Genomic DNA, 21,004 nt, shown 5'->3' on the forward strand with positions numbered 1-21,004 from the left:
CAAGATAGCGTGATAAGGTGATAACCAGTCCATCCCCAATATGACATCGAAATAACCATGTCCAAAAGAAGCAAATCTACACGAGTCTCAAGACCCCCAATCACAACTATACAAGAATGATGGACTCGATCTACACAATAGAATCACCCACCGGTGTAGACACATAAACAGGAGCACTCAAAGAATCACTTGGCATGACCAGATACGATGCAAAGTAAGATGGCACATAGGAGTACGTAGATCCTGGATCAAATAAAATTGAAGCATCTCTGCTACAAACCAGAACAGTACCTGTGATAACCGCATTGAAAGCCTCAGCCTTGGGCCTGGCTGGAAGGGCATAGCATCGGGGCTGGGCCCCACCACCCTGAACTACATCTCTGGGACGACCTGCTGTTGGCTGGCCTCCACCTCTAGCAGCCTGAGCTCCACCTCTAATACCTCTACCTCCACCTCTAGTACATCTACCCCCACCTCTAGCAGGCTGGGCGGGCTGCGGAACACTCGGTGCCTGAACCATAGCATGGGAACCCTAATGTTGAGAGTTGCTCGATACTCGAGGGCAAAACCTAGCAATGTGACCCATATCACCACAAGTGTAACAAGCCCTCAACTGCTGAGACTGTTGACCCTGACGACCTGAATGACCACCCCAAAAACTCTGAAACGGCAGTGCACTGATAGGAGCTGGTGGTGCACTGTAGGACTGCTGATCAAAATACTATATATGGTAACCATGACCACCTGAAGCACCGTGAGAAACCTGAAGTGCTAACTGGAAAGGCCTAGGAGGATGGCCTATACCATACAAATCTCTGCCTCCAGATGAGGTACCACTGAATCGGCCTGAATAACGAGGCCTCTTGTCAGACCCCTGACCACCTCCCTGCGATAGAACCATCTCAACTCTCCTGGCCACATTGGATGCCTCCTGGAAAGAAATCTCACTCCCAATATCCCTGGCCATCTGAAGTCGAATCGGCTGAATAAGTCCCTCAATGAACCTCTTCACCCTCTCTCTCTCTCTCGGTGGGAAGTATAATAAGAGCATGACGAGCCAAGTCGATGAATCTGGTCTCATACTGAGTAACTGTCATGGAACCATGTTGGAGACACTCAAACTACCTTCGATAGATCTCTCTTTGAGCAATAGGGAGAAACTTCTCCAGAAATAGCTGAGTAAACTGCTCCCAAGTCAAAGCTAAAGATCCGGCTGGTCTAGCCAATCAATAATCTCTCCACCAAGTCTTGGCGGATCCAGACAAGCGAAAAGTAGCAAAATCGACCCCATTGGTCTCCACTATCCCCATGTTCCTGAGAACCTCGTGACAGCTGTCTAGATAATCCTGGGGATACTCAGAAGATGCACCGCTGAAAGTAGTAGTAAAGAGCTTGGTAAACCTGTCCAACCTCCATAAAGCATCGGCAGATATAGCTGCTCCATCACCAGTCTGAGCTACCACACTTGGCTGAACTGCTCCAACTAGCTGAACTGCTGGAGTCTAGAACTGGGGAGCTACCTGCTCTGGAGTGCGAGTAGCAGGAGTCTGGGCTCCTCCTCCAGCTTGAGAGACGGCTGGTGCTACAGGAAGCAAGCCTGCCCAGGTAACACTCTCCATAAGGACCACTAGGTAGACCAAAGCATCCTGGAGTACGGGGGTAGCAATAAACCCCTTTGGAACCTGAGTTGGGCCCACCAGAACTGTCTAGGCCGGAACCTCATCGTCAAAGTCAACCTGAGGCTCCACCGCTGGTGCTGCTGCTCTAGGCTAAGCTCTGCACCTACCTCGGCCTCTAGCACGGCCTTGGCCTCGCCCTCTGCCCCTTGTGGGAGCTACTGCTGGGGGCTCGGGCTGCCGGTCAGTAGATGAGGAAGTGCTTGTTCTCGCCATCTGCGAAAGAACAGAGTAGAAATTCAATTAGCATTGAAAAACCAAACCGCACGACAGGAAGGAATAAATGTGAAGTTTTTCCTAACTCTATAGCCTCTAGGGGATAAATACAAACGTCTCTGTACCGATCCCTCAGACTCTACTAAGCTTGTCTGTGAACTATGAGACCCATGTAACCTACAGCTTTGATACCAACTTGTCACGATCCGGATTTCCCACTCTCGAGAGTCGTGATGGCACCTACTAATGTGATCTAGGCAAGCCGACTATTGAGCAAATAACCTTTTACCCTTTTTATTCTCTTTAACAGTTATAAAGCAATAACGTGTAAACAGCGAAAATTTAAAATAAGCGGAAGAAGAGCAATAGAGTATCTGAACATGTAACTAATACAACTGTTTAAGCCTTAACCACCCAGAACTGGTGTCATAGTGTCACAGACGATCTAAGATTTACTACATACAAAGTCTGAAAAATAAACGATACACTATTTCGAAATTTAAGGAAATGAAATAGGGATAAAGGGATAGAGGAAGACGCCAAGGCCTGCGGACGCCTGCAGGTCTACCTTGGATCTCTGCGTGGACTGAAAGTAGCCACCCAATCTACGGTCCAAAAGATGCTCCAGGATCTGCACATAGTGCAGAATGTAGAATCAGCACAACCGACCCCATGTGTTAGTAAGTGCCTAGCCTAACCTCGGCGAAGTAGTGACGAGGCTAGGACAAGACTACCACATAAACCTGTGCAATTCAACTATATACAGCGGAAAAGAAGAACAGAAATAAACAGTCAAATATGGGAGGGGTAGCATACTGCGAGGGAGATGCCAATTAAGAATAGAAAGACAACAGGTAATTGAAGGAAACAATAAATCTCGGATATCAACAAAGAACCAGAAATCAATAAGTGCACGGCATCACCCTTCGTGCTTTTACTCTCGTCCTCACCAAAGCAATAAAGTAATGAAAATGTGGACGGCATCACCCTTCGTGCTTTTACTCTCATCCTTACCATATAATCAATATAATCGGCACAGAATGGTACATCGTGTGGCACGGCATCACCCTTCGTGCTTTACACTCTTTCCTCACAAATCATACACGGCATCACCCTTTGTGCTTTATCACTCTCTCACCAAACAATACATGGCATCACCCTTCGTGCTTTAACTCTCTTCCTCACCCAAACAATAATCACAAACAATAGGGCAAGGAAATAAATGAAATTACAGTAAGAATCCCGGCAAGGGATCAATAATTCAACAAGAAGTTCCGACAAGGGACAACATCAAAACAACAACAATATCCCGGCAAGGGAGACATTTTTTTTCTCTTTTTCACTTTTACTTCACAACTCACTTTACAACTAGATCCAATGCTCTAATAGGGTTCAATTTACCTCTTACACTTTCACATTTCATTATATGACTTGAGCCAACGCTCCTCGATATTCAAATGCCACAATTACTTCCACAAACTTTGCCACCAATAGAAATCATCACCAAAGCATGAACAATACAATGAAGTCATAAAAATCACAATATAAGACTCACGGGCATGCTTGACACCAACGTATAGATACTCGTCGCCATGCATATATGTCGTACTCGACAAACACCACGTAGCAAATTGGACTCGACTCCTAATCCCTCAAGCTAAGGTTAGACCAAACACTTACCTCGATGCCACTAACACGATTCACTTCTCAACTATAGCTTTGCCCCTTGATTCCACCACCAATTCGCTCGTATCTAGCCACAAGTTACTTAATTATATCAATAAACGCTAAATAAATCAACTCCAATGCATGAAAATGAGTTTTCCAAAGTTTTACCTAAAAAGTCAAAAATCGCCGCGAGCCCACATGGTCAAAACCAGAGGTTCGAACAAAAACTCGATTACCCATTCCCCCACGAAACCAAATATATAATTTATTTTGAAATCGGACCTCAAATTGTGGTCCAAATCCCCAATTTTTGAAAAACCTAGGTTCTACCCAAAACACCCAATATTCCCCATGAAAATCATTGATTTTGAGTTGAAATCATGTGAAAAGATCTTAATGATCGAAGAAAACGAGTTAAAATTGACTTACAATCGATTTGGAAGAAGAGTTGTCTTTGAAAAATCGCCCAAGAGTGTTTTGGTTTTGAAAGAGTGTGAAAAATGGGAGATTTTCGGCTAAGTATTAAAATTCCAGGTTGCATATATGGGAATTGCGACCAGGGTTCTCGCATTTGTGAGGTGGGAAATGCGAAGGATGCATCGCATTTGCGATGACTGGCTAAAAGGGGGAGTATCGCATTTGCGATAAAATCCTTGCAATTGCGAGGCTGGCCTAGGCTTCTTTCGCATTTGCGACATGCCCCTCGCATTTGCGATCTCTCATTTGCGAGCCAGACTTTGCAAATGCGAAGCCTGCAGGCCTGCAACACAACAGCTGAAAGTCTGCAATTCCTCAAGTCCAAAATCCACCCCGTGCCTTTCCAAAACTCACCGAGCCCTCGGGACTCCAAACCAAACATGTACACTAACCTAAAAAATATCATACGGACTCGCTCGTGCATTCAAATCACTAAAATAACATAAAAAACTATGAATTTAGCATCAAAATCATGAAATTTTCTTAAGAACTTCAAATTTTCAATTTTCTCAAAAACGATCTGATTCACGTCGTTTCAAGTCCGTTTCTTACCAAACTTCATAGACTTACCTTAAATCACATATAAGACCTGTACTGGGCGCTGGAACAAAAATACGGGCCCGATACCATCAAGTTTTAATCACAATTCATTTCCAAACATCATAAACAATTTCAGAAAATAATTTTCTTTAAAAATTCATTTCTCGGGCTTGGGACCTCGGAATTCGATTCCGGGCATACGCCCAAGTCCCATATTTTCCTACGGACCCTTTGAGACTGTCCAATCACGGGTCCGGGTCCGTTTACCCAAAATGTTGACCGAAGTCAACTCAAACTCATTTTAAATGCAAAATCTATCATTTTTCACAGATTTTCACAAAGTGGCTTTCCGGCTAAGCGTCGGACTGCACACGCAAATCGAGGTGATGCCGAAAGAGATTTTTAAGGCCTCAAAATGCAGAATTCACTTTTAAAATGAGTGATGACCTTTTGGATCATCACAGGGTTCTTTTAATAAGTGAAGAAGAAGAAGCAGAAACGTCGTAGTATTGATGTGGTACTACGTTATTTGGGTGATTGAAATCAAGGAGGTCAGACTGGGTAATTGTGGGGGGAATTTGGGTTGCTGGCTTGTTGAGGTTTACTGGGCCGTTTGGAAATTGGCTCAGTTTTGGACAACCCTCTTTTCTTCTTTCTTTGCTAAGTTTCTCTTTTGGCCAAATAATCAAATTTTGCAAAATTAAATCATTTATCTATGTTTAAACTAATAACTAAATAATTAACTATATTAAAATTAATTAATTAATTAAGACTAAGAATACAAGAAAAACCCAAGAACAACTAATTGTACATTTCTGTAACTTTTATTTTAACAATGCTTTTAACCTTTGATTAATTCCTAAATACAATTAACACTAAATTGAAGATAAAACACTTTTAATGATTTTTTTTTTATGATTTACAATATTTTTAAATATGCATGAACAATGCAAATAAATGTAAAACCAATAAAAGAAAAGTTCCTAAAATGCTATAAAAGCAATTAAAAATATTTTGGACTATTTTTTGGAGTAAATTCCTATGTGGAAAAAAAATTAGCTGCTCACACTCCAGAGGAGTTATTTCCTATATCCTACATAGATGATTCACACACATCAGCATTATTTATCATAGCCATGAGTTCTCTTCTCCAACCACTTGATTTACCAGCACCATTGCCATCGGACTTGCCAGCATTAGAACCATTCCACCCAAGTTTGCCAGCATTAGTGTCATTCCATCCATTTTGATTCCCAGTACCAAGGTTGTGCTGCCAGTCTCCTTGGGTTCTTACTCCTTCACCATATCTTCTTTTTGGAACAAAATCATCAGGGTAACCAATGAGCTTGTAACAATCCTCTTTTGTATGTCCTTTTAGATGACAAAATTCATATTGAAGGAACGGTCTCCTTCCTCTTCCTCTTCCTGCTTGCATAGTTAGTGGCTCTGATTTATCAGTAGTTACTACATTCACTCCAATGTTCTGTTGGCTTTCATCTTGAATGAGCATAGCGCATAGGCTTGATTTAGGCTAGGTGCATTTGTTTTCATGAGGATATGCCTTCTAGCTTGGTCATATGAATCATTCAGGCCAAACAAAAATTGTATAACTCTTTGTTGATGCAGATTCTCTGTATGATCTTTCGTTTTTTACAGCAATTAGGAAATAGAACCAAAATATCTTATTCATGCCACAACTCCTTTAATTTTGAAAAATATACTAAAACAGAGTTGAACAGTGTGGAAATTTCACGATGTAATTGAAAGATCCTAACACGATTTACCTTACTGAACCTTTCTCGCAAATCCTCCCACACAAGATGTTATTAGACGCATACACAACTCCAAATAGGAGTTCTGGAGCCATATTGTTCATGATCCACGAGAGAACAATGCCATTGCATGTCTCCCATTGCTCTAACAGCTCTCTTTCATACGCATTCCTACTGCAAGTGCCAGTAACAAAACCTAATTTCTTTTTCCCCAAAAGTGCAATTCACATCGATCTACTCCATAGCCCGTAATTCTCCGAGCCTGTGAGTTTTACAAGCACCACAACTGAGCTAGGAGTATCAGAAGGTCCAATGTACAACAGATGATTATGGTCAATTGTTACCATCTCCGACATTGACGAATCAATATCCGACAATGACAAATTCAGACGAGCTTCAACAAATTTCAATTAACCGAGAGACATAAATCAGAGATTTAATGTGGTGCGATCCAGGCACACCACTCTGATACCATGCTAAAATGCAAGGAATGATTGAAGTCTTCAACAGAAGAACATTCTAGAAAGAATTCTAGAGAGAGAGTATGTGAGCTAAGAGAAATGAGCAAGCTACTATTCTATTGCATTGAGCTTCGATATATACAAGAACAAAAGTAAGAAGAGGACTAATGTAGCTAATGACTAATCTACCCTTAGCTTACAATTAACAGCTTTAATTAACTCCTAACAACCGAACTAACTCTATCACATATGCGTGAAACATGTCATATTACAATAAAATGCTTGCACAATTATGTGTATAATTTTGGCTAAATATAAGAAACTTCTAGTAAGAGTAGACGAGTAGTATAATCGTGGATATTCAAATGATTAATTACCTAGATTAGCAAAACTGGTGCACTTTGTCCTTTCCTCTTCCATTTTTTTATTTTTCACTATTCACGAGCTTCCACCATCAAAAAGAATAAAGTAATACATTAAAAAGCATTATTGTGGTTTTTTTTTCTTTTCAGAAAGCTTTTCACAGTAATAAAAAATTCTTTTTCTTCATTTTCTTTATCTAAAGAGGTGACTATTGTAATTTGTACCACTGAGTTCTCAATGAATCCTGTATTTTCTTTAGTTATTTTTTAATTTTAATGCCTAAAATACACAAGAACAATAAATAACCAAAAAATGAGATTTTTACCTAATTATACTATATTAGAAACTTACTTACCAATATTCTCTATATTTTGCAGTTTTTAATAAGTATCTAGGTTTTTCTTACAACTTGTATACATTGCTTCTTAAAAGGCTCACACCCCATTATTAGTGAATTCAATTAAGGGATTCTATTATATCATTTCCTTTTTTCCTCTTCTCCCCTTCTCTCTCCTTTTTTTAAAAAGTCAAAATCCCTTAATCTACATCCAGAATTTCCATCTTCTCTCTTCACCATTGCCTACAGCTTTATATTATTAAAACTATTCAGAAATTGTATGATAAATGTATCATAATTGTAGTTGAATTGTATCAGATACATGAATGCCTAAAACATAAATGTATCATACTTGTATCACAATTGTATCTAACTTGTATCTGGTACATTAATACCCAAAATAATACCTGATACACTACTAAAAAATTAATATACAATTATCATATTTGTGATACAAATTGTGAAATTCGTCACGAATTCACAACTGCTCGTAAAATATACAATGAATATACAATTATCATACATTTGTAATACAATTCCTGCAATAATTATGATACATATACAATTATAATACAATCGCGATATATTTCTGAAAAATTGTGATACAATTATGATCTTTATTTTCCTCAAGTTTCAATCACAACTCTACACTAAAAATTTAATATAATGGTATTATAATTGTATTAGTATTGTATCCACCACTTACCCACAACTTGATTGTAGAGCAAAATTTCGATTTTTTTCTGTATTGAGATTTTGGATGATTGAAAGAGAGAAATTAGATATCAAAAGCTTTGGAAGAAGAAAGAATCTCCAATTTGGGGGGGGGGGGGTAACAGTGGATGATTGAAAGAGAGAAATCGAGTAAGCGAGATTTTTGGGTTAGAAAGATTTTGGGCATCAGTGGGTAAGGAAGAATTCTTACGGTGGGTAAGTACAAAATTAGAAGATGTTTTTGTAATGCTTTGAAAAAATAAGAGAATCTTAAATGTAGGGGGATTATGTGTAACTGATACACTATATTTAAGGCATGTTGCATTTTCTCCTTTTTATAGTTTTGTATAAAATTAGTAAATATAGGTATATAAAGTAATTAACAAGGAACCTAAATAAAGATAGTAAATAGGTTTCTATTATTGTATAGCTAGGTAAAAATCCCCAAAATAATATGCCCCAAACTAACCGGCCAAACAAGATAACCTCGCGCCAAAAAGCCCAAAACGTATTTTATAAGTAGTAAACGAGAGTAAAGCCAAATCCCATTGTGTGAAAAACCAAAAGTTTCACTCGAAATGGAAAAAAAAAAAAAAAAGAAGGCGGCAAAAATGTTACCGCAATTATCCAAATAGCCATGAATTGTTCCTGTGAAGGTTGCTCCGAAAGAGTTCTCAAATGCGCTCACGATTTGCATGGTAATAACGAATCCGATATTTTAATGTATAAATTTGCTTCGAATCAGCTAGTACACTTTTTGTTTCCGTTTAAATTTATTTTTTGATTTTCCTCTTTTCTAATTTCCCTGAGAAGACCTGAATTCATCCATAAAGATGGAGGAAAATGAAACGGCATATAAGGCGACGCTGGTCGGAAAATTTGATCCGGTGAAACTCCTGCAGAAAATCGAGAAAAAACTGAAGAAGAAAGTGACGCTTATTTCACCTAAGCCGGATAAAGAGGAAAATAAGATTGACCGGAAGCATAAATGCAAGGAGGTAATACGCTACACACTGACTGAACTTTCTACTCCGTTCCCGGCACAATTTACGCCTTGAGCATTTTAGTTAACTGCAGAAAGCATTTTATCTGTTTCTCGATGAATTGAATTGAATTGATTCAGAATTGTATTTTCCATAGCTTGTTTAATTCGTAGTATGTTAATTGTTAATATTACGGATTGATTCTCAATTTGTACGTATTTGAGCTAAATACGGAATTGAAATCACTACTCTGTTACCGGCGAATTTTGCACCGTGCGCATTTTAGTCAAATATGGGAAGCATTTTTATCTGTTTCACCCAGTGAATTGAATTGATTAGGAATTACATTTTCCATTGCTTGTATTCGTTCTATCTTAATTACTACTACTTATTACTAATATTATCGACCGATTCTCATTTCTCGATTTGTTCAACTTTTCTTGTTTGCTCAATTTCCGATCGAACAGCCTTCAGTGACAACTGCAGTATTTAAACTCCCTCTGAACTGCGACGCATGCAATGAGCAGATTTACAAAATTATCACTCGAACCGGAGGTAATATAGCATTATCGAACTCGTCGCTGATATATTTCGTGCAATTTCAAACCACAAAATTCGACTCGCTACGTGTTGATCAACGACTAAAATACAGGATGCAGGAACATGAAAATGGATTGGGAAAAGAATTTGGTGACTGTAACGGGAACGATAGATGTGAAATCCTTAGGGGAATCACTGAGATACCACCTGAGGAAAGATGTTGAAATTTTGACGTTGAAGGACAGCAGAAGTGGTGTCTACCTGCCGCAGTTTGAATATATGTACCGGTGCTCAACTATGTGCAGGTCGGTGACAGCTGGAGATTTGTATCACGCTGCGGAGGGTTCAGTGATGAGAATCCAAATGCTTGCACAATTCTGTGAATAATTTTGGTAAGTACAAGAAACTTCTAGTATATGATTGCATATACTCAAATGATTAATTACCTAGATTAGCAAAATTCATGCACTGTATCTGCTAGTAGTAATGAGAGATTTCGTTGATTTTGTTCTGTCCGATTAAAACGCATTTTTGTGTCTATAGCAGGTTTCAAAACTTTAGTTCCAATTGAAGGTTAGATTTGTGGTGTATTTTGCTCATTGTTAAAAATTGAATGGTGAACAAATTGAAATTTAATTTTCTTAGTTTTGGTTAAAGGAAGGATTGAGATTGAACAATGATAGATACTTCTAAATTTATGAGACCAAGCCCATGATGATCAATTAAAATTTTTGGACGACCTGCAATTACATGAAACCAGAATCAGGTAGTCAATAAAAAGGCATACTTCTTCAACCGAATGTTAAAGAGTAAACGTTGGTAATGCAGATAATATATAGCTTTGGACAACACAGGTAGTCGATTTTCCGCATAGAGGAACTATGCAAAAACAGTTAGCAACTACTCGAAATGTTTGATAAGAGTGCATACATTTTATCAGGCAGTTTGAAACTAATGGTGTCTACGGTAATCCTTCTCCCTTGAAGAATAATGATATTTTCGTTTCTCTAAGTGATCTTTCTCTCTTGAGTCTTGAACGATGACTCCTTTTCGTGGATTTATCCGTGTCCCTTTCAATGTCTTCTCGCTCCCTTTTTCTATCAAATTCCCTTCCCCTATCACGTTCACGAAACTTTAGCCTTTCCTTATCCCTCTGTCTTTCCCTGTTCCTATCTCTATCCTTGTTCTTTTCTGCACCAGCATCTGTTCTATGATCAGTTTCTGCATGCTCTTCTTTTGACTCCTCATTACTCGTCTTTGAGTCCTTCAACTTATCAAGAGCAGCTTTTAATATTGCCTCTTTAGCCACTTCTTGGCTTCTATTCAACGTAACAATCGAGCCTCCTTCCTTGCATACAGGGATATATTGGGCTTTTGGAAGACTGTAAAGATGAGCGAGAACTCTGCAAACTTCATCAATGCCAGCCTTGTCTACATCAAACACTTTCCACCAAGGAGGATTCTCAGGGAGCGACACGCGACATCTACGGGCTGCAACATATACAGCTCCACAGGCCACAACCTCACTCTTGAATCTTACACACAGTGTTGTGCGCAAACTATCATTTGCAAGATTCCATGCCCTTTGTACCAATTCTGTTTCGGGTGTTAATTCAAGAGTTGCACGGTAAATTGATAACAATTTATGAGGATGCTCCACATGGCCGATGAAACCCAATCTATTAGAATATGCCTCTCTGTCCTGATTAGGTCTGCTTTCATATCATCATATTTTTTGGAAGATGTATCAAGATGCTCTAAGGGTAAGTTTTCTCTCCTACATTCCATTCTGTGGAAAACATTAAGTCCCTCACTTGCTTTCACAGGAAGTTCTTCGAACTTCGATGCAAGCCAAAACCAACCAGCAGCTACTCTCTTCACATTAAAACGGGCAAACGATTTCTTGCAGTAAAAACGATGAAATAGTACTTGTCCAGTTGACATTACAACTTGGGGTAAATTGAGCAAAATCCCACTTTCTTGGATGAGATCACAACCGTGGATTCTAAGTGTGGTCTCTGTAACTTCGTCGATTCCATCTTTCCGTGAAGGCGAGTTTTTAATCTGCTCGTCTGTTAGATAAAATGTGTCCATTATCGCCGTGTAAATCATAGTAAAAGAATAATCCCCTGTACAAGCTCAAAAGTCCTTTATGTGGTTGATTGAAAGAATCAAAGAGGGTGGAAGATGGAGCAAAGCTAGTTGCTATATATGGTTTATTTCGGAGTATTTTAATTAATGTGGATAGAAAAGGAAAATTAAGTCCACGAAGGGATAGGAGATGGAAAATAGGATTTCTGTTATACATATTACTTGCTTAATTATGTATCCGTTCATTAAATGAAATTACTTGGGGAGGAAGTCATGAACTACTCTAGTTATTTTGGAACTAAGTTGTTTACTTGGTTACAAAGCTACTTACTTGGTCACCAAGCTATTTTTCGTCGTATTTTTTTTTCTCGAAAACAAAGACTTCATATTAGTGCATCAACGAACAACAAAGTTCAAATGTACTCTTTGCATCCTGGACAACCCAAGTTGGAAAAAAACTTCTCCCGGGAGATGTCCTTCAACAAAGAAATAAAAAATTTAGCTAAATTATGAACTACTTTGTTTAACTTCCTTGGAATATAAAGAAACTCAACGTGATCAAACATTCTTGATAGCTTCCAAATGTCTTCACACAACACTTCTATCTCCTATGAAGTAGCCACCTATTTTTGGATCATATCAACAACATTCTTAGCATCAGATAAAATCTTCACACTTTTCCATCCAAGAGTAATAGCACATTCAAGTGCCTTTCTTATGGCAACCGCTTCAGCAGTCATGGTTTTCCCAACATACTGAATTGGGGATCCATGGGCATGAAGCAGTTTTCCAAGGCTATTCAAAGCCGCGACACCAATACTCGCATGTCTATCATCACACCGTAATCCTGCGTCTGTAAATAATAAAACATCATCTTGAAAATTGGTTAGTTTAGGCACAAACTCATTTCTAGTTGAATGTCGTGTAGCGAGGCAACTAGTTAATATATCTTTATATTCTTCATACTCAAAAGGAGTTTTAGAAACAATATCAGTTGGCTCTAACATTTCCTGATTAAAGCACCAAGAATTCCTACCTTTCCAAATTTGCCACATAATATTAACACTCAAATATAATAATTCTGTAGATTCAGGAAAATGCTTAGCATTTAAGAACAAGTTATACCACCACACAGAAAAGTCAGTCATGTTTTCAATATCAGGCAAATTAATAGGACTTTGTTTCCATACAAACTGAGATCGGGGACATCTAAATAGCATATGTTCTATATCTTCACTTTCAAGACCACAAATCTTACATGTTTTATCTAGGTTCTGTAATCTTTTAGCTAAGTTATAATTAACGGGCAAAGAGTTAACCACACACTTCCTTAGAAAATGTTTAAGTTTATTTTTAATTTTTAAGTTCCACAAAGAATCCCAGAAGCTTTTAGGAAAAGAATGACAACTCGCCTGGGCTTCCGAATTCCTAATAGTCTTACCTGTCAAACCCTTTGCTAAATAGTTACCTGACTTAACTTCATAGTTTCCAGATTTTGAGTGATGCCACAGTAATCTATCATTAAGACCTATGATGGATATTGGAATAAACAAAATTGCATCTACATCTTCAGGTTCAAAGGTCGTACTTATCTTATGAAGTTTCCAGGTATGCGTATCTTCGTCAATTAAGTCGGCAACCTTAAAATCTAAATTGTTTTGCATTTGAATACTTTTTGGAGTAAAACCATTATTTCTTGGGATCCAAGGATCGATCCAAACATTTATATTTTTCCCATCAGATATCCTCCATCTTAGTCCAGTAACTAATAGATCTCTTCCCCACAAAATACTTCTCCAGCTCCATGATCCAGTAGATGGTGTAAAAACGTCAAGGAAAGTTGAGTGTGGAAAGTATTTTCTTTTAAGTACTCTTGCTAACAATGAATCCGGGTATGACAATACACGCCAAGCTTGTTTAGCTAACAAAGCCATATTAAAAGCCTTTAAGTCCCTAAATCCTAAGCCCCCTCTTGATTTAGAATCACATAATCTTTCCCATCTCTCAAAATGCATCTTCCTTTTATCCTCGGTTGTCCCCACCAAAAGTTAGAAAAAAGAGATGTAATCTCCTTGCACAGACCATCAGGGAGTTGGAAACAAGACAAGGCATATGTAGGGATTGCTGCAAGTACAGATTTAAGCATTACTTCTTTCTCTGTTGTACTTAAAAATTTACCCTTCCATCCTTTTATTTTTGTCTTGACTCTATCCTTAATAAAATCTAACATCTTTTTCTTTGAGCATCCCATGATAGCTGGTAATCCTAAATACATACCCATCTCATTTATTTGTTGTTGTCCAAGTAAGGAACATATCTCTACTTTCTCCTCCTCCGTTATATTTCTACTAAAACAAATAGCTGGTTTATCTAAATTAACCACTTACCCAGAACTTTGCTCATACTTTCTTAGAATCTCAGCTACATGGACTACATTGTGAGCGTTAGCTAAACAGAATATAAAAGAGTCATCTGCAAAAAATAAGTGAGTTAAGTTTGGCCCATGTCTATTTAACTTTAAACCTTGAATTTCACTTTGAGTTTCAGAAGTCTTCAACAAAGTAGAGAAACCTTATTCACATATTAAAAATAGATAAGGTGATAGCGGATCTCATTGTCATATTCCTCTAGTCGGCCTAACTGATCCAACTACCTCCCCATTTATATTAAAACTATAAGTACGGGTGGAAATACATTGCATAATCCTTTCTACAAATCTGGCATGAAAACCCATTTGCAAAAGCAGTTTTTGGATATATATCCATTCAACTCTGTCATATGCTTTTGACATATCCAATTTCATCGCCATAAATTTCTCTCTACCTCTTCGTTTATTTTTTAGAAGATGCATAAATTCATGTGCTAAGATAACATTTTCAGTTATTTGTCTATGTCCAACAAAAGATGCTTGAGTCGGAGATATAACCTTAGTTAAATGATTTTTCATTCTTGTAGCAAGAATTTTTGCAATAATTTTATAAAGAGTAGAACATAAACTTATGGGTCTAAATTGCGATACCAAAGTCGGGCTTTTAATTTTAAGTACTAGAGTGATTAAAGTATGATTCCACGAAGGAATTAGGTATCCTGTAGTGAAGAAACTCTTAATAGCTTCATAAATCTCCTTTGATATAATATTCCAATATCTTTGAAAAAATAAAGGAGTCATCCATCCACACCTGGCGCTTTAAGAGGATGCATAGCGAATACCACATTCTTTACTTCCTCTTCGCTAATATCTTTTATGAGTTTTTGATTTATAGAGTCACTAATCGTTACATTGACATGATTTAGAACACTTTCGAAATTTGTCGGGTTAGATGTAGAGAATAGTGTATCATAATATGCCTCAACTTCTTGAACTATTTCAGTTTGATCACTCACCCACCTCCCTTCAGATGTTTGAAAACCCCTAATTATATTTCTTCTTCTTCTTTGTAAGGTTGCCATGTGAAAATAGGACGTATTTTTATCGCCATCCAGCAACCATAAGGCTCTAGACTTTTGTTTCCAGAAAATTTCTTCTTTTTTGTAAGCTTGGCTTAATTCCTTTTTTAACACCCTAAGTTTATTCCAATCAAAATTATTAGCATCACTTCTAAGGTCTGTAATCTGTTTCTTAATACTAATAATTCTCTTTTTAGCATTACCATTTCCTCCCCATACCCAAGCCACTAAGGATCAGTAGTCATTGGACCAAGCTTCAGGTACAATATTCTGAACCTCTTCACAATCAATCCACCTTTTATCAAAGTAAAAACGTCTTTTATTCTTAATTTGTTCAGCATGTGAAGAGAAAGTTAGCAAGGAATGATCAGAAGCCTCAGTATCAAGGTGAGTTACATTAGCCTCTTCAAACTTTGTTTTCCAATTAGGGGAGACTAAGACCCTATCTAATCTTTCCTGAATAATACCCTATTTTCCCAATAGCACCATCAGGTCCAAGGTTTTCCTTTGTAACCCAAGTCAATTGCACCTAAGTTCCAAATAAAATCCTTAAAGTCTCTAAAGGTCCAATTATCTCTAGTTCTTCCTCCTTGTTTTTCTGAATCATCAAGAATATCATTAAAATCACCAGCTAAGACCCAGAAGGTGCCCCAGTATGAAGATTTTTTAATTAATTCTTGCATTTGAGATCGATGATTAATTCTATCCGTACTTAGATACACAAAGATACACCGATATTTGCAATCAGATAAGACATCATGTATCAAAGTTTCAACACAAAAAGAAGAAGTGTGATATTGACATACCTGGATGTTATCATTCCTGAATAAGGCTAGTCCACCGGATAAACCCATTGGTTCCACAGTAATAGCATGTGCCATATCCAGTTGTCTCTGAACTCTTTGCGCTGTTCTATCTCTATTTTTTGTTTCACTTAAGAAAATCATATTTGGGGAGTGGAGACGCATTGTCTCCTTCAAAAAGGGAACTGTTAAGGACCTCCCCCCCCACCGGGCCTCTACAATTCCACACTAAAGCTTTCATTGTATGGAGGGAAGCCATTTAGGGTTGGCCTCCCGCTCCACCACTTGTTTCTGTTTTTCAACTTCCATTTCAGTATCAAAATTAGTTTGTTCTTTTCTTTTATCCCCCACAGTATGCATATTTTCCTCTATCACAGCAACTTCAATAAGATGATTTTCATTCAGACTTACCAAATTGTTTCCCTTAACATCATCAGAACAACCCTTAATATTAGCCTTTCGTTTCCATTGTTTTCTCTTTATGTCCCTTGTATTCTTATTAGTAATAGCACTAACAGTTAAAGATTTTTGTTTTGAATTATCGATTAGTTGTAAATTACTCACTATATGTAGTTGTAACTTAGGAGAGCTCACTAAAGGGTCTGGACATACCTTGTCTATGCTATCGTGCAATTCCTTTATTTTTTGGTTGCCAGTATCCTGTTGTAGGCATATAAATTTTATTAAAATTAAATCCATGAAATAATTTGGACTATATTTTAAATTCGAGATATATTATTCCAAATAAATATATGGGATAATATAATTGAATTAATTGTATAAGGTCAATATAAATGGATTAAATAAATAAGTCTTAATCCATTGGGCTAGCCCATTTAATTGGGCTAAAATGATGAGCCCACTTCATTAAGCCCAAGATGTCATCTTCCTAGAGGCTTAGTTTGGTGTCACGTGTCAAATGACGTGACACACCAATACAAGCGAAAGATCCAATAGGATCGTGCCACATGTCAAAATGACAAAGCGTGCCAAGTCACACTAAAAGGCCAATGAAATCGCGCCACGTCTGCAAGTAACATGTTCTGGCCAATCAAATGTGGCCATGTCACACTTCAATTTGATTGGTCGGAAAGAGTTTGTTCTTATCACAACTCCTCCCTTCCACAACTATAAATAGGGGTCTTCATAACTCAAAAAAACGCCAGAAGTTATAACAAGAAGCAAGAGAGAGCTCGTGGATCAAACGCCGCAAATTTCTCTACAAATTTCAAGCTTCAAGCAATCAAATTCAAGCTCAAGAACAAAGAACAATTCAAGTATTTAAGATCAAGAACGAAGTCAAATCAAATACAAGGCATTCAAGATCAAGGCTACTTGTTCGTGATAAAATTCGTGGTAACAATCAAAGTGTTCGCGACGGATAAATCAAATTCAAATTCAAGATCAAGCTCGAAGGCCTTTGAATTTATACAAGAAAAGTAGAATCAGAAGAATCATAGAGATTGTACACTCAAATATTAGAAATAAAATACTACAATTGTTGCAATATTTTCGGTCTTGATTTTATTTTCTCGATGCAAATTTATTGTTTACAAATTATGGCATGCCCAGTGGGACAATCTCTACCTCTCATCTCAACTTTTCAATCACCAAAGTCCAAGAACATTGAAGTGGCTTCAAGGAAAATCAACTCCAGTTCAACTTCCACCAAGGCTGCTAACTCCAGGTTCTATGCTGATGTGGAAAGCATCCTCGATGTTACCTTTGGAAGCTTCGGACCAGTTACGAGGAGAAAAGTGAGCTCTTTAGGACAACAAGAACCCCAAGTGTCGTTCGTGTCAACACCTATTTTCGGATCTTCATCCTCAAATGGAGCAAGATCTTCCACAAACGCACCTGAAGGAGGAAGCGATGTTGCTGAAAAGATCAAGAAAACGCTTGCTCTGCTTGGCCTCTCCGGATCCAAGCACTCTACTATGAAGGAAGATGATGATGCTTCAACTGATGGATCCTCCCCACTTATACCACATAGCGTGAGCCAATCAAGGATCAATCTGTGTGAAAATACATGCTACTCTCCGTCGTCCACGACAATCGTGCAAGCCATGGTGACAAACACTTCATCTATGGAGGAGCAGTTGGCAAACTTGACGGAAGCAATCACTGGCTTGACCAAATGCATGCAAAATCAAGAGGCTAGAATTGACAATCTAACAGACAGGGTGGGAATCTTGATGGAAGAAGAATCCACCCATGCACCCGGCAAGCTCCCAGAAGTTCTAGAGAGTGACTCTCCTCCAAGACAAGCAGCATCTACTAAGGCTATCCCTGTCTCATTTGAAGGGATGATTCCAATCGATCAACTGAAGGAGTTCATTGAAGGAACCATTAAGAACAAATATAAAGTTGCTGCCAAATCCTCCCTTACATATGCAAAAACGTACACTGTCTCGTACACAGTACGTCTCGTACTATAATGTTGAAGATGCCTGCTGGCTATCAACCTCCAAAGTTTTAACAGTTTGATGGTAAAGGTAATCCAAAGCAACATATTGCGCACTTCGTGGAGACGTGCAACAATGCTAGGACTTATGGAGATTACCTCATCAAGCAGTTTGTCCGCTCGCTAAAAGGAAATGCTTTTGACTGGTACACGGACCTCGAGGCTAGATCTATCGATAGCTGGGATCAACTAGAGCAAGAGTTCCTCAATCGCTTTTATAGTACGAGATGTACTGTGAGTATGATAGAACTTACAAATACTCGTCAACGCAAGGGGGAACCAGTTATCGACTTTATCAATCGTTGGAGGAATGCAAGCCTCAACTGCAAAGACAGGCTCAGTGAAGCTTCAGGCATAGGGATGTGCATCCAAGGCATGCATTAGGGATTGCGCTACATCTTGCAAGGTATCAAGCCTGGCACATTTGAAGAACTTGCAACTCGTGCCCATGACATGGAATTGAGCATGGCCTCCGCTGTAAATGAAAGGCTGCCCATCTATGAACCTCGCAAAGGGAGTGACAAGCAAGAAGTCAGGAAGTGGGGCAAGTTCGTACCCAAGTCTGAAAGCAAAGAAGCTATGAATGTCAACACGTCACCTATGAAGTTCACGACGAAGGTGAGCAAGAAGCAGAGTATGAAATCCACTTCTTTTCAAGATAAGCCAAGTGGAAAGTTGACTCTAAAATAAATGCAGGAGAAAGAGTACACATTCCTAGATTTTGATGTGCCAACCATTTTTGAAGAACTCCTCGAGTTAAATCTTATTGAGTTTTCGGAGATGAAGCGACCAAATGAAGCTGGGAAAACAAATGACCCAAATTACTGCAAATATCACCGACTTGTAAGCCACCCTCTGGAGAAGTGCTTTGTCTTCAAGGACAAAGTAATGGACTTGGCTCGCGAAAAGAAGATCGTGCTTGAAGATGAGAAAGCAAGCGTAAACCAAGTCTCTATCGCCTTTGGCTCATTCAGTTCGGATGAATTATGTGGTTTTAAAGAAAGTGAAGATGAAGAATTACTGGAGAGCGACAAAGCTGAAGTCAATCAACCTGATGATGTTGAAGGTTGGACATTGGTGACTCGTCGTAGGCACCACAAAAGGAGAAAGAATCAATAGAACAACCAACAAGGAAAATGATGGTGAAAAGACCAAGAAGATGGAATCCAGTTAAATATTTGAAGAAAGCAAAAGTGGAGGTGCACCATCCTCAAAAGCCACGACATCCAGTGACATTGGAGGAGTTCTTACCAAGTTGGTTCCGCACGAAGATTTCCCATGAGGGCATTGATGCCTCTTGTTGCCATGCTGACAAAAGAGTGATGACCTACCGTTGGCACCATCTTCGAAAAAGCCCATCGAGTCCACTCCTCAAGAAGTTAATGCTTGTGAGAAAAAGGTCACATTCACAAATGACGATCTTTTGCTAGGTGACACTCCTCATAACCGCCCATTGTACCTGGTTAGTCATATGCGCGATGAAGGGATAAATCGAATTTTGGTTGATTAAGGATCCTCAGTGAACGTTTTGCCAATCCATACTGTGAAAGAACTTGGTATTCCCATGAACGAACTCTTAGAAAGTTGTGTGATGATCCAAGGATTCAATCAAGGGGGGCAAAGAGCCATAGGCGCGATCAGGCTGGGAATCACTATTGAAGATATGCAATCAAGTGCATGGTTGCATGTGATCGATGCGAAGACTTCACATAATGTTTTGCTTGGGAGGCCTTGGATACATGAGAATAAAGTAGTTTCATCTACCTACCATCAATGTTTAAAATACTATGAGGGTGAAGTCGAGAAGAAGATAGTTGTTGATGATGAGCCATTCACCGAGGCAGAGTCACACTTCGCCGATGCAAAGCTCTACTTGAAGAACCGCATTGTGAAGGAGCTAAAAGTCAATGATGTCATAAAAAGCAAAACTAACGAGCCCACAACTAAAAGAGCCAAAGTGACTACTGGTAGAGTCAAAGATGTTACCGAGGAGGTACAACCCAACACGAATAAATCTTATAGAGGGGTATTGCGTCTTATGGCAAGAAAGTGAGTCATGCGCTCCAATATGTCCCTAAAAGGAAGAAAGACGAGGGCAAATTATCCAATCTCCAATCTAACACGCTAAAGGAGTTAACTCTTCCGGTAAAACGAATTGAGGCAGTAAAGTTGTCCTCGAAGCCGCTTGTAGGGTTTGTAGCCCAAAATCGTTTGCAGAATGTGGCATTCCCTACAAAGCGAACAGATGAAGGTTTTGACCCTAACGCTTACAAGCGATTTGCAAAAGCTGGATACAATCCCAATGAGCTATTATCACCAGTGTGCATCTCTATAAGAAGGTCGAGTAGCAATTATATCACTATTGAAGACGAATCTACCGCTTCCAACAAGCCTTCTGTCTTTGATCGTCTTGGAAAATTACCTGTGAGGACCTCCGTGTTTGAAAGATTGG

At 38.6% G+C, this 21,004-nt stretch overlaps 2 protein-coding genes and 1 pseudogene across 2 annotated transcripts; 1 reads left to right on the forward strand and 2 right to left on the reverse strand.

Moving 5' to 3' along the window:
• Positions 1-8,783: 8,783 nt before the first annotated feature.
• Positions 8,784-10,253, forward strand: LOC107779356 (heavy metal-associated isoprenylated plant protein 3). Its single transcript, XM_016599775.2, has 4 exons — positions 8,784-8,922; positions 9,038-9,222; positions 9,675-9,762; positions 9,860-10,253. Exons 1-4 carry the CDS (start codon positions 8,862-8,864, stop codon positions 10,132-10,134), a joined length of 609 nt encoding a protein of 202 aa, XP_016455261.1. The 5' UTR covers positions 8,784-8,861; the 3' UTR covers positions 10,135-10,253.
• Positions 10,254-10,623: 370 nt separating this feature from the next.
• Positions 10,624-12,097, reverse strand: LOC107779355 (cyclin-L1-1-like; annotated as a pseudogene).
• Positions 12,098-15,003: 2,906 nt separating this feature from the next.
• On the reverse strand, positions 15,004-16,253 carry LOC142172682 (uncharacterized). The gene is made up of 3 exons (XM_075236351.1): positions 16,092-16,253; positions 15,536-15,753; positions 15,004-15,400 (listed from the first exon to the last, which is right to left on the reverse strand). The coding sequence occupies exons 1-3, from the start codon at positions 16,251-16,253 to the stop codon at positions 15,004-15,006; spliced, it is 777 nt and encodes a 258-aa protein (XP_075092452.1).
• Positions 16,254-21,004: the final 4,751 nt, after the last annotated feature.

This window comes from Nicotiana tabacum, chromosome 18 (assembly GCF_000715075.1).
Source record: "Nicotiana tabacum cultivar K326 chromosome 18, ASM71507v2, whole genome shotgun sequence".
NCBI lineage: Eukaryota > Viridiplantae > Streptophyta > Magnoliopsida > Solanales > Solanaceae > Nicotiana > Nicotiana tabacum.

Excerpts from the sequence above, each read along its gene's own strand:
- LOC107779356 (XM_016599775.2), top strand. The coding sequence starts at position 8,862 with ATGAATTGTTCCTGTGAAGGTTGCTCCGAAAGAGTTCTCAAATGCGCT. Across the intron at positions 8,923-9,037 it reads ATGCGCTCACGATTTGCATG|ACCTGAATTCATCCATAAAG; the intron begins GTAATAACGAAT and ends TTCCCTGAGAAG. Across the intron at positions 9,223-9,674 it reads GGAAGCATAAATGCAAGGAG|CCTTCAGTGACAACTGCAGT; the intron begins GTAATACGCTAC and ends CCGATCGAACAG.
- LOC142172682 (XM_075236351.1), bottom strand. The coding sequence starts at position 16,253 with ATGCGTCTCCACTCCCCAAATATGATTTTCTTAAGTGAAACAAAAAAT. Across the intron at positions 15,754-16,091 it reads TCAGGAATGATAACATCCAG|GGTATTATTCAGGAAAGATT; the intron begins GTATGTCAATAT and ends TTGGGAAAATAG. Across the intron at positions 15,401-15,535 it reads AATATTGTACCTGAAGCTTG|GGTGTTAAAAAAGGAATTAA; the intron begins GTCCAATGACTA and ends GAATAAACTTAG.